The sequence below is a fragment of the Lineus longissimus genome, chromosome 2 (assembly GCF_910592395.1).
Source record: "Lineus longissimus chromosome 2, tnLinLong1.2, whole genome shotgun sequence".
Classification (NCBI taxonomy): Eukaryota; Metazoa; Nemertea; class Pilidiophora; order Heteronemertea; family Lineidae; genus Lineus; species Lineus longissimus.
The window spans coordinates 1,705,708-1,720,231 of NC_088309.1; the positions used below are offsets into that span (position 1 = coordinate 1,705,708).

General features: G+C 41.2%; 1 protein-coding gene across 1 annotated transcript; it reads right to left on the bottom strand.

Annotated features, from left to right (window-relative positions):
- Window positions 1–4,363: 4,363 nt before the first annotated feature.
- Window positions 4,364–13,905, bottom strand: LOC135500698 (degenerin unc-8-like). Its single transcript, XM_064792317.1, has 14 exons — window positions 12,780–13,905; window positions 9,980–12,433; window positions 9,529–9,661; window positions 8,981–9,083; window positions 8,436–8,596; window positions 8,180–8,286; window positions 7,738–7,901; window positions 7,306–7,419; window positions 6,933–7,062; window positions 6,524–6,596; window positions 6,264–6,321; window positions 5,914–5,990; window positions 5,622–5,697; window positions 4,364–5,371 (listed from the first exon to the last, which is right to left on the bottom strand). The coding sequence occupies exons 2-14, from the start codon at window positions 10,254–10,256 to the stop codon at window positions 5,039–5,041; spliced, it is 1,806 nt and encodes a 601-aa protein (XP_064648387.1). The 5' UTR covers window positions 10,257–12,433; window positions 12,780–13,905; the 3' UTR covers window positions 4,364–5,038.
- Window positions 13,906–14,524: the final 619 nt, after the last annotated feature.

The following is a 14,524-nucleotide window of genomic DNA, read 5'->3' on the forward strand; positions in this document are numbered from 1 at the left end:
CCTTAAGAAAGGCTACGAAAACCATGTACCGGGACGATGAATGTCCATGTATTTTTTTGACGACGCTTTTGAAAGCATCACTTCCTCCTGCCACTGTCTATCCAAGGGTTTTGCTTGGTACTACGATAGCCTTTAGCGTTCGCACTGATAATTCGATGAGACCACCGACCTTCGTACTCTCTCGCTTGTCTGTTGCGAAGCCTGAAACATGTGGAAGGTTTGAACCCAGTGGTCATTTTTTGAACGATGGAAAGTGAAACTATCATACGACAGACATTTCTGAACGAACTCCTCCGATTTTTTTGTAGAACATTCTTGTCGTGAGATCACGTAAAACTGGGTTTTGATTAATCATTCTCTTGATTTCCCATTTCGACAATCATTACATTGACGGATTGGATTAAACAGCCTCTTGGACGTTTCAAAATGCAAACCTGCCACCCCGCCAAGGAAATAAGATCGCCCAGCCTCTGTTTTACACGTCTTCAAGATGTAGTCTGATTAACAAAGTAATTATCTCCCTCGTTAAGTTTCTGTTTGAAAATACTTCATACACGCACGGTAAAGACGGCGGCGGAAATCGGTCTCACTCTAATGTTGCTCGACATCGCGAGAGAAAATAATGAGAAATGGCTGCACACAGGAACACGCCTTGTTGAGAGATGGAAGGATGTCGTGCGGAATTTCCACCAAGAGAAATGTACCTCACTCTAAGTAAATTGCGGATGTCGCTCATGTCTCCTCAGAGCTTTACAGCGACATAAAGCTCCCATAATTGGCAAATATTTAATACAAATATTGTGTTGTTGCGGTAATGGCGTGCGACGACGGCTCAGGGGACCGAGCATGCGCATTCTTTGCCTGTTAGATAACACGCATGCGCGATCTGTAACATCTTCGTAGACATTGCGCTGGTAACATTGTTTTATCTTTCGACAAATGTCACTGCATATGTTGTTTTCACCGGTTGTTGCACATTCTCTCAAAGAGTTTCCTTCTTAAAATTTCCCCAGAGACTGACTTACTTCCTAATGTTTGGTAATGGCGTAATAGATCATACATATATGGGGTTTTTTTTAATACGTCACGACCAGCAGTTACAGAATGTAGTTCATGTTTCAGTTTAGCCAGGTACTGCTAGGTACCGGATAACACAAAAAATAGGATTACTCACTTTTAAACTAGAAAGTCGATGGCTGAAGGGGATGCGGAGAGTGTCCTGTTTACTGACGGTCGGTTAGTTGGTTGTGACCTATTTAATTACACGGGTTGGATATTTCCAGATCTATCACTGTTTTTATCGAGTTTCTTGGCGACTGCCCAAACAAACAGGACCGCCCTTCCCCCCCCCTTTTCCCGACCACCTGCATTCAATACCTCAGCTCACACTGTTCAGAACAGTGTGAGAGCGAAACAGTGTGAGATTGATACTACACGTGAACGAGTTTAGAAGTCTCAAAGCCGAAATCCGTTCACTGATATTCTCAGAAAAAGAGTTATACGTCATGAAAACAGTCTATCGACATTCATTGTTTACAAAATGTTGAGCAGATTTCCATGTAATAGTCATCATCAGAATCCTTAAGTTCGTGAATCCAACTACGGATTTCTGTCACACTTATCAACTGTCGCAGAGGTTTCGATCAGTATTTGTCAAAGTCAATGTTATGGTTACCAATAACAGCACAAAACATATTTTGATGTCGTGCTGAGGGTGTGAAAATCATGAAACATGCTATGACACTACTCTGAAACTCAACTGGGTCAAGACAAGGCTGTTTTCATATCCATATTTATGTTGCCAGTGCATCACAAAACATGATATTTTGATATCGATTTCGATATGATACTCTATACAGAGTTCGTGGCTTAACTTATCTTACTTGTGAATTGGATACACCATCCCCCCCCCCTTCGGACGAAGTCAGCTTGTCTGCGAGGTACTACAGCACCTCATTGTCTATGCTATAAAGAAATCCCAGGATGGCGAGATGGGACTTTCGCCAGATTCTTGGTCACCCATTCACCATTCAATCGCTTTCAGCGTTACTTCACTTTCGTGACGGGAGCGAATACGTCAACCAAAACTTCAGATGGAGTTTTCCGTCAGTTGTAACATTTATATTTCTATTGCATACCTTGTCAAACATTAATGACAGACATCGTACATCAATCGTGTATATTTCATGCTCCGACGACTTCAACCTCACGACCCCATAGCGTTCTTTTCAATCCTACAGATACCTATTCCGTCCCCTTCCATGTTCCCGATGAAAGAACCTTAACGATCACCTCAGCCGAATGAAATTAATTTCCTTCCATTTTGTAATTCTCGTCAAATTTTCACATGGCCGTCCTCAAGGTTCGATCGTGAGAGGAAGGGCGCATCACGCGAGCGTATTCTTTGTCCCCGGTCGTCTTTAATACTGTTCGCTTCCTGTGGATTCATCGAAGATGATCGAAAGACTCCACCATCTTAGTTCAAAAAGTCTATTTGTGATACACAATGTAAATATGCGTTTTCAAACCACTTGATGGCGCGAATAAGGGCCTTACACGGTCAGTGCCTCACTTGAAAGGATCGTCTTCAGATATTATAAAGCCCGCTGACTTATAGATCTCCGGCAGTCAGTGGTCTCTCTTTAATGATTATAGAATTAAAAATATTTACCGCCGTGTTTGAGGAGATAACAAAAACAGGCGATCGAAGTCACCACATCTTCGGATAATTAGAGGGAGAGAAGAACCCGGGGAGCATTGGTACCCATCTGACTGGCAGTAATCTGGGGGTTTTCAATCGCTATTCAAGACGGTAGTCACACAGGTTTGTTGTGGATGGCGAGGCAGCCAAGCATAAGCGGCTATTGATGCGGAGTAATCGGTGGTAGTGGCACTAGAGGAGGTCGCGGAGTAACATAGGCCGTCTGCGCTAACCTCCCTGTGGCCCGGATGTTGGAGGAAACATTCCTCTCGCCAGCGGCCATGTTGACTTAGTCCGCAGCGTGGAGCGTGGATAATCCTCCATAAGGACAACACGAAACACGACCCAATTGTCTGCCACGAGACCAATTTGCTTGGACTTCAATTTACAAAATGATATAATTGATGATACAAAATTGGACCCGAAGCGCGTAAATGACATTAAATGACGCTGAACACAGTAAGTTTAGCTCATTAAGGTTTCGCATTTGTAAAGCCATTGATCTCTCACTTTAGCTATGGTTAAGTCATTGTTCCTTCGGGAGGTTTGCCTATCAGTATATCACCTCTGCTCCTAAACTTCAGAGATATGAAAAGTACGATGAAAGAAAAACTATTTCCTTGGGGAGCTTCATGACAGAGGCCATTTTTTAAATATATGTAGTCATCGATGACGGCTTTTGAAGTGTTATCTGATTTCTACCGTGCTCTACAGACTTCTCCAGAAGAACCGTTGTGCGAAAAATACAAGGTGACACCCTCAACATCTAATTTTGTGACCTAAAAGGATTTTAACTTTTAAGGAATCAAGGTTACGAACAAAAATACTCGTAGGTATACATTGACGTAAAAGGACGTTGATACTTAATTCTCAGTGAAAAAGCGTTTTAAGTACATGATTAAAGCCGATCTTTACATTGTATATGAATTCGGCATAATGGACAGAGCTTCCTACTTCGTGTGTTGCAAGAGCTAGTACATCCTTTCCAATAGGGACGACGAGTAATCATTATAGCGCCATCTGATTTCTTCCGTGCTACTACAGACTTCTCCAGAAGAACCGTTGTGCGAAAAGGACCTAAAAGGATTTTAACTTTTAAGGAATCAAGGTTACTGACAAAAATACTCGTAGGTATTCGTATACATGTACATTGACGTAAAAGGACGTTGATACTTAATTCTCAGTGCAAAAGCGTTTTAAGTACATGATTAAAGCCGATCTTTACATTGTATATGAATTCGGCACAATGGACATGCCTTCCTACTTCGTGTGTTGCAATAGCTAGTTACATCCTTTCCAATAGGGACGACGAGTAATCATTATAGCGCCATCTGAGAGAAGATGAGCTAACTTTAAATGAAACGAAACAACTTCACTGTAGCCAAATTGAGCTGGGAGTAAAGTTCCACTGATAAATTATTTCAAATTACTTTCGGCATCACTACTCGCCGCAGCATGTACATGTACAATGTAGGTGCATTGGAAGCGTGCTGGGCCCATAACCTGTGATATGACGATTCTTCGTGTGTTACAGTGGTCGATGGAGGGTTAGAGCTAATGTGGCCAGATAAAATATAACAATAAGGGAAGGATAAAAAAATAAAATCAAGACATCATCTCATGTACACGCCGGAAGAAAGTTCCGTTTTTTATTGCACTTGACATAACCTCAGACAACTACAAATACACTATAAAACATTTATAACGCTGAAAATCATCCTAACTAAATATTCTAAAGTGATTCGGGCCTTCGCAGTACAGTGTACATGTAATAACCCAACACAAACAAACTCTACGGCCAATTCCAAGTGCATGACATAAGGAATCAGCCGCAGCTTGTCAAGAGAGGCATTTATACACAAGAACATCTGTACTCCAATGAAGCCTTCTCACCACGACATTTTGGTCAAGACTAAAGAATGTGAAAGAATGATTCAAATCGCTACAAGAAATAAAGAATTATACACATAAACTACATGGGTGGATTGCAAATAGACTGCCCGCACTCGCAACACGTCTCTCCGTGTTGAGGACTCCAGCGGTATATGGTTGACTGAAGGCCAATTGACTGCTAGCCTATACACACATGCAAACAGATTAAAATCGTAGGTTCACAATTCATTCAATGGATACGCTTTGTTCCACGACCGAACAAAAGAAATCTTACGTTTTTCCTGGATGTAGAAGTAGAAAATGTGCCCCCGCAAAAAGTGACTGACCCTTGGCGGATTATGGTTATTGAGGTTATTGTAATACACGATTAAAAGCGCATGCAAGAATCCATTGTTTCCCGTCATTATGCCTGCGATTCTTTCGGGACTTTATGCTCTTGGAAGCCTACGCAGTATAAGTCGTCGGCGGTGGCTGTTTGGATGCACCACGTCCCATGTACCAATATCCCGTGTTTGTCAGCGGCGGCAAGTCATAGTTCCTGGGGAGCTCGCCAAGACTGGTGGTGATAGTCCCTACCGGTGATACCTTCTTGTCGCTCAGAGACGTCTTGCTAGCTGTAACTTCCTTGACTGCGTTCTTACTCTTACAGACTGACCTCTTTTTGCAACTGTAGTGCAGCAGATCAAAGATGAGCTCTATCAGTTCAAAGACTGCGAGCACTGACATGCCGAGGTAAAGACCAACAATACCGCCGAAGTCAGCTGCCATGTTTCCAATCTGAAATAGTGTGAAAATAAGACTTACGAGTAAACGTGCTGTATTTGGAGAAGGGGTATTGAATATGCGTCACATATTCTCCACTTGGTAAAATTAAACCTACCTCAAGGTAGGTTTCGACTGCATGCGAATGGTACAATGCATGTTGTCATTTGACGCACGTACACTACACCCAAGTAAAGCGTAGATCGCATGCATTGTGAAATACGTGCGATATGGTGTCACGTACTTTACGCTTAAATCTACTTACTGTGTATGCTGGGCTCTCTTTGATTTCCTGGTAGTTTAACTCTTCAAAGAATACTTTGACCTTTAACAGGTTTTTGCTGAAAGCAAAGCGAAGAATTTCTTATAGAAGAAAATACTTTTTTTTTTTTTTTTTTTTTTTTTTTTTTTTTTTTTTATAGAAGAAAATACTAGTAAGATTTCATCTCAGTTAGTCTTTATCTATCTTTAATCTTCTGACTGCGTTACAAGTCTCTTTATGAACTACGTATAAATTGCAAGGTGCATTCACTGACGAATTCCTTCGTTCTACTCACCGCGGGGAGGCGTTAGCGCCAATTATGAAATTTTTAAGGTCCTTTCTGGAAGTCGAAATTGCGTCGTCATAGATTGACTTGAATTTAAAAGCAAGTATAGCGTTAGCTCATGTATCAGATCGTCTATCTTCTTCAACTATCGTATAAGTATGAATCATAGAAAATGATCGGTCTTGTGCAAGCCAAAACCAGCCAAAGAGGAGGCACCATCCAGTCTATGGTCTATTTTCAGCGGCTCATAACCATTACATGTACATGTGTATATCAATTTGAATCACCACTGGAAATGGAATGAATCGACAGGACATTAATTGACATGAAATGATTTAGGAAAAGTAAAGTTGACTGACCTGATACTGATCGTTGGGCCACTGAGATGAAGAAACGGTTGGGGCAAAATAGGTATCACTGAAAAAGAGCAATATTATGACACTTTGGCTCCTCAACCACTATGACCAGCGAATTCAAGAATTTCTAGTAATCATTTTGGTATCGGTCCAAAGTAGCAGTAGGTGATTGTGTAGTCCGGAACAATGTATGAATATTTCAATCAATTGTAAGCTACTGTTTTCTTTTTCTGAAGAAATGGCGCGTGCTCATGAAAGCCTACCTGCATCCCCAAGAGCAGTTGCAATTTAGCAAACCATTCGAAAATCTATGCTTAACGCCATCCACGCAGGTGTCTGAAATGAAAAAAAGAATAAAATCATTTTCAAAGAGCAAGAAATTGGTCCGCTTCGTAGAAGAATATCCGGTGAAGCTGTCGTCATTTCGCACAGGCTGCTGCCTCCATTTTTGCCTACAATTAAGCTCCATTCCCGCGGTGTTTGGTGTGACAACCCGTTGATCCAGTTCGACATCAATTCCTTAATTTAAAGCCTAGCACATTCAAAGCTCAGCAGATACTCCCCAATGATTAAAACCATGTTCACATTGATAAAAATGTCCGATTGGGAAGAACCTTCCAATCCTCTAACCACCAATGACGAAAGGGTGTAACATCCTACTACATCACTTACCATTGTACGAACAAGTCTCTTCACTGCCGGTGAAGACTGCACTATATGCAACCCCTGTTTTCGGATAGTCAGAACTCACACACCCACAGTCGCTGATTATGTAAAATTGGGTACAGGTTCGGTAACAGGCCTGGTCAAGAAAATGATAGATTTTACTTTAATGTTTGGTTTCTTCGCGCAATAACAACAACTGTACGATATACCACAGTGACAATTTTTGCATTCGAAAACAAATTTGCGTCAAATACAAAATCGGTTGAAAACCATGCTTCATCGGTACACGTCCGATTCGATCACGAATTTGCGTAATGTAGACCAATTTTGATCGAGGAGAGTATTGAATGCATAACAGCAGTCGGTTCACTGCACCTACCTTTTGTGTGTATTTTACAGGGTACATTTCCGCATAGGCGTTGTATTCATGCTCTTCACTCTGATGGCTATTGCACAGAGTCACATACGGCCAAGCTTGCCGAAAAACATTGGTCTACAAGAGAGAGAGGAGGTAACTCTCTAAAGAGAACTACATGTAAATCTATGTACGCAACGCCATCTCATTAGATGGACAAATTTGGCTCTAAAATAAGCTGGCCATGCTCGCCGCCATATGAAGCATTTCACTAAAGCAGCTACGTCAACACCACCATCAACTGGATGCTGAAATACGCCATATCACGAAATGATGCTCGTTTTTAGAAACTTATTCCAGAAGCCTATCATCATTTATGGAAAGTGATTAATCATTCCAATGGTGGTCATGGGTTTTAACACCCGTTACAACGAAATTGATTCCCAACTCTCTTACCTTCGTCACGCTTATAGAAGTAAGATGCCCGGGAGAAGCGAGGACACCCTGGTCATCCGGAAAAGGCATGTCATTCTGATGGTGGGGCAAAACCTTCACTCCAGCATCCTCAGTCAGGCCTGCGATGTATTCCTCTTGCTCGATGAACAGTTCGAGGGACAAACCTGAAACCGTAAACATACGTTTTATCAGCGGTATAACTGTCGGTTTAACTACTGAGTAACGTTTTGAAAGTCTTAGATTATGTTCTTGGAACCAAAGCTATCAGGTGATGAATACAACGGCCGAAGAGATGAAAATACCGCGGTCGAACATGTGGTAGCCGGTAGCCAGAAGTTTAAACGGCCCAGTTGGTCTGCAGTGAGGCTGCCCCCCCCCCCCCCCCCTATTAAACAAGAGTTTCATACATGTATAAAATATATTGTAGATTTTGAATGCATACCATACTGCGGTCCGGCTCTGTAAGAGTATAAAATGTTTCTGTCTCGCCAACCAGAGTTGAAAATGTAGCAATTCCCGTATAAATTATTCCTGAGAAGTTCGAAGTCACTGTAAATGAGAATTATTACATAATTATCATTTTCGAATCGATTCTTTTTTTAATAAAAACGACCAAGAATGGAACTGAGGTGGTCGTTAGCCATTTACAGTATAAATCACTATGATTATTTATCACCAGTCTTAACTGATATGCTTACCTAGAGTTACATGAATGTCCATTGTAAGTACAGCCCAGCAGCATATCTTCCAGCTGATGCCCCATCCTGACTGCGGTATCTTCATCCAGGTCTGACCACTCCACAAGAAAGTCATTGAACTGATCCAAACGATCGCCATCGCTAGTCTGAATTAGTCTATTCTGTAATATCATCGAAAAGGTTACAGCTCCATGTTTAATTATATAATGGGCATTATAATGGGTATTCAGTCATGTTTGGAGATTTGAAACTGAACGTTCTTGAAATATCTGAACGCACCAAAAAATTAATGAGGGTAAGGCCACTGTACCTATATTTACTCTCACACCAGAAAACAGCTATATGTTTCTTGATGAATGGAAAACTGGCTTAGCATCAAGCTTAACCACCAAATTTGAACTGTTCCCGCTTTATTGAATCAGCTTCGTACAATACTGTAGGCTATGAAAATGCTACATCCTTCCTGTTGCTTCAAAATTCGACTTGATGAGCCCACACGCCAAACACGTTCACAATACGTCCCTCGATAGATTACATGTACTTACATTTGCTGATGATCCCGGAGTGTTCCTTTTCTCTCTACCAGATACTTCCTCCTCGTCGAAAAGGCCGCTGATCGTGCTGCCTCCCAATGCCAACTTCGACCTCCTGTAAGATTATGCCAGATATGTCGCGTTTGATGAATAAATTCCCATAAAAAGGAGATTATTATGACTGATGCTGATCATGATGACGATGAACATGATGATGGTGTTAAGTTGCAATGTTGAGTGTAAATTTTAAGCAGGTTGAAGTATATTCTATGTCCCATGCTAGCTGGAGGGTGCCTCGAAGCTGCAGCATGTGTGGATCAAAGATATTTCGTGCACGTGGTCATCCAGTGCTCCTTTCGGCATATTCCTTTTTTCACCATTTTATGTACACGAATGTATCAAAATCTATATGTTGCCAGTAACAGTGTCTTTGATAGTATATTGTATGATACGAAATCCTTAATTATGTGTCCAATTGATAAATATCATATGATCTAATTTTGGCCAAAGCGATGTTGATGAAAGACTGAGGTGAGCCCGAGAAGGCAGGAAATGACTACCTGACTGCGTTAACATTGCAGATAGTAACTGCTGGAAACTGGATACGTGTTCTGAACTCATATTTCACTGTCGTGGAGACTTGGTAGGAGAAGAACACCTCGCAGATGGTTACTGTTTGAGCGATAAAACCACCTAGAAAAGAAAGAGGTAATGGTCGTGTGATTTAGACCATCAGTTCGTCGATGATTTCACAAAGTGTACCATCACAGGTATGCCCCCCTCCCCGTAAAACCCTTAAACACAAACATCGCTTTGAGCTGTTCCCTTCGCTGAAAAACCTCTGTGTGCACATTGCCAGCGTGTTGGGCCCAAAACTCCAAAACCGAAGAATGTACCATTCACTTCGCTGTGCGAAGTAAGAGGTTACATTTTGTGTATTTTCAATGATAACCCTGGGAGAACAATAGGGCGGACAATATATAATGCTTTAACGATAACGCATGTACTTACACATTGCGCCCAGAAACAGCAAAATCCAGAAAATCCTTTTGCCCCAAGTTTTGGCGGTCTGTATCCTCGGGATGCCATGACAGTTAGTTGTGGTCGCCCAAGTAGTAGCAATATCCGACGCCTTCTCCTTCTCCTTTTTATCCTCGTCTTTTTCATCAAAATAAGTCATGCTTAAATCCGCAGAATTTTCACGAAAAAGTTGTTCGTATAGCGATTCCTTCGTGAAACCTTCCTTGATAGGTTTTTCACTCATGCTGCCCCGCCTGAGAGTCATCATGGTCGCGCACGCTTGTAAATATTTTTGCTGGAAGTCTGGGGGTTATCGTATTCAATTTCCACGTCGCCATTGCGTTTAAACTTCCAATATCCCAATTCCCACGGCAACAAGTGACAAACAATCGTGTATTTCCTTCCTGTCTATATTCTGGTTCATCAGCCAACGGGAATGTTACGTAACTAAATGGATGGCTTCTTAGCTCTACCGATGTCATCATCCGTTACAGCGTGTGTCCATATCATTAGCGTTATTGTTTATAGTGAAGCACTATACACTGCTACAAGTAATGCAATTTCCAATCACTGTTGAGGAAGGGAGGGAACACGAATATTGGAAGATGACGGGTTAGCCGATTTCGTGGTAATAATGCCCGTGGTATGTTTGTCCTTTTAACGTGCATTCGAAAAGCCAGCCAATCAGCGATAGATTTTACCACCTACTTGCTGATGTTTACTTTGCATTGTATGATATACGATTTGATCGAATGCAGACGACAGCCCCTTGTAGTACTTCAACTCAAGCTGTTAACCGTTTTATCCTTTTAACAAATAAACAACATACAACGCAATTAAAACAACTATAAACAGTTCATATTTGATGCGACTTTTTCCTTCGATTGATCAACACGATTCTTCAATTAAGTAATTGCCTCATTTTTGTTTGAGGAAAGCCCAATTGAGAATCATAGGTAAACATCATCCCATCTAAGTGCGACTTTGGCAAAACAGCCAACTTGGGGCATGCAATCATTATTGTAACGTCTATTTTTTTTTTTTTTTTTTTTTTTTTTTTTTTTTTTTTTTTTAAGGCTCGACCGAAACGATTTTGTTTTTGTGACCTAAGAACCGCAATGCACCATTACATGCAGAGATCAACAAGGATATAGTTTCCTCTTGAATACCATCTATATGCGTCACGAGCTCCAGTACAAATTAACAGCAGGAGTTAATGAAATACCCTTTATTGTGGCAAATCTAGCTGATACTCGTGGGGCATTCCCTGGCAAACTCGCTTGTCGCATTGATAGCTACATGTACGACAAGTCATCAGCAGCGTTCAAACCACTCTTTTGGACATGTATGATCACAGTCTGGATGCTGAAGCCCATAGCATACCTAGTTAATTGTTAATGCAAAACTACTACTTAAAACATAGTTGACACCATGATTTCTTCCGACAACCATGCGAAGTGCCCGTTTCCATGGTAACCACTCTCAAAAACGTATATTTTGTCAATGTTAATTACGAACCATTTAGAAGAGATATCAACTTGGTTTCTAGGTCTATTCCTATGACATATTAGGTTGCCTTCCTGCAAGTTACCTTTTGAAATCACGTCGTTTAGAAAAGCCTACGTCTGCAGGTATAGTTGTAGGTTGCGGAGAATATGGCAGGGATCTGTTGAACGGCGCCGTCGAGCGATTTCAATATTGCTTCAAGACTTTGCCTGTCAGCAACGAACTCCAAGAACTGGCACGCACTGGATGACGGTATACATCATGTGGCATGTCAGTTTTTGGCAGCGTTCAGACCTGGAGGAGTAATGAGACAAAAGAGGAAATTGTGGTTTGTATCCATGGATGGGCTAGTTATCCGTGAGTGTGCTTGTTGTGATAGCTGCGACAAGATTGACAAGTGGCGCCTTATTTGGTCCATACCCTATCAATAAGGTGTACATATCAAATACTTAGGCTATTAGATGTAATGAGGCCGGTTGAGGGGGCCTATTTTATGGGTTCTCGGCCTAAATGAAACAGACGCGGCTCAACCAGCTGAATTAATTCGACGTCCCTGGAAGTGGATGCTGGATCGAGTTGGCCCCCTACTTCATTTTTAACATAATCCCTTTAAATTCTTTGACCTAAACAAAATGTGTATCATCTCCTTTCTCAATCGAGCACATGGCAAAACATACAGGTACGAATTTAAACAATAATTCATACAAGCAAAGATAATCCCAATATTCAGTGTTAGCTTTTTGTAGAGACTAACATCAGGCGTTACTTCCCCTTGCCAATACTGCCAAAAGAAATCGGAGCAAAACTCCGGTATACTGAGAACAAGGAAAGACATCGTAACTAACACAGTGACCGTTGTAAATGATGCTTCATTTGAAGACGTACTGGACTTGTTCAGAGATTTGTCCTGCCTGCTTTGGATAACAGCTAACACGATACCTATGTTAAAGATAGCAAGTGTAGCAAAAGGTACAAATGTTTTAAGCATGTGGATACAGAGGACAAACACTTTGTCATACGGTTCGGGGATTTGATACGGGCATAACCAGTGTGCGTACTTCTCCTGCCAAGTGCGCGAGATATTTACCAAACCAACGCATATGCCCAACAAAAATATAATGGCGGCGGTTATTCTTGCCCTGTGCATTGTGCAGATCATTGGTGCTTTGAATGGCCATGTGACAGCAAGAAAACGGTCAAAGATCATGACGACTAGAAGCCAGGGCGAAGGTACCACACCGAGAAAGTAACTCGAATGGTAATAAATACAAAAATACATCTTTACCTGTCCATCAGCGAGCATATGTGGTGTCATCACGAGCAAATACCGCAGCACGATTCTTCCGTAAATATATAGAGAGTCAGCCACGGCCAAACAACGCATGTAGAAACAAGTTGTACTCTTCTCATACTTTTTCTGGTTCATAAGAAGAAAGCTTGAAAAATTTCCAAATAGCCCCACGATTATCAAAACTGGTGGTAGAGGTACAGTCATAACATAAACTGCAATATCTACACCGTATTTAAGATAACTTTCATCCGCGATGATGGCAGTACGAGTTTCGTCTCGTACGGAAGAATTTGAACCGGATGAAAATAAAACTTCCATGGAGAACTTTAGAGTCAACCTTCAATTATGTAATGTTGTACATTATAGGAATTGAGCAGATGGAGGTCTTGGATAGCCGGCGTGAAAATACTGTTGGCAGTGAGTCGGCCAATATTGGAGACGTACCGCCAGGTGAAGATCAATACCTTCCGATGACATTAGTGCATCCAGATCATTGATGACGTCCCTGCCCAAATGTGGTTTTTTTGGTGTGTCTGTTTTCATGCAATAAGAGTCAAAAGTCTTCACCTGGATGATTTCCGCTCAAAACTATTTGTTGTGTTTTCGGCTTTATGCTTAGCGGAAGTGGACATGTGATCTGGTTTTGGATTATTGACACCATTTTGTCCGATCTCACCTAGATTTCCCTTTCTGCAGCAATATTGCAAAGGATATTAATCTTGCAATACAGCTCAGGAATAAAAATCTTATCCGAAATCATTATTCGATCAGGCGTGGGAAATGATGGACAACTGTATTAGCGCATGGGCTCCGCTGGTTTCCGGTCACGTGCTCCTTGGGCTTGTCCAATATCTCGTTAGATAAGGGACATTGAAACGTTCACCAAACCGTAATAAGCCAGGTTCCGTAACACCTGCTAACGACGAACTACGAACTATGAATGCGTTTGTCGTTTCATCGAGTCCTGACGCGACAATTGGGCGCTGCACGTGACTTGTAAACACGGCTGTAAACACGACTCTCGCGCAATACACGTGCAATTTGAGGAGTTGAACAATACTTGCTTAAACTAATTGTTCTCCAGTGACGAGACGTAACCATATCGGCCACAGTGCTGTAATATTACAATGCTCCCTTGTTAAATAAGACTTTGCATCGCTTGATTCCAGAAATTTTATATAGTTCGTTAGATTTACAAATAGTACACCTACAATGGCTTAGTTTTATTTCATTAATATGACACTCTTTGTATCCATAGGCGTGTCGATTTACACTCGGTACTAAAAAACGTTTTTAAGAAGGTTTTTAGCAGCTGGCGTATAATGAAATTCATTCAGTTTCAGTAAAATTCATATGGTTTACGACACATTGTGGATTATGGCTGAATATTTTTTGGATGTGGGGTTAACCACCATCTTATTGCTAGTACTCTTTAATAGCAAGGCGAAACAGCTTTTTATTAAACGTTATTCAAATTCAAAAGTCGCCATTTTTCTGTACCCTGTACTAAGGAAGAATTCACACTGAATACAAATACATTATCCTGTTATGCCAGTATTGTTATAAATGCTAATGGTTATTTATTCATACCAGTTGCTGTCAGGAAATTTTTGGTCTTCCGGCTTGAGTACATACATTCCAACTTGAGTAGATAAACATGACGTTCGTTCTCATAATGGAAGCTGATTTTAGCGAGAAAACGTGACAAGTGCATCCGATCAAGGCTATTTGTTCTTCTC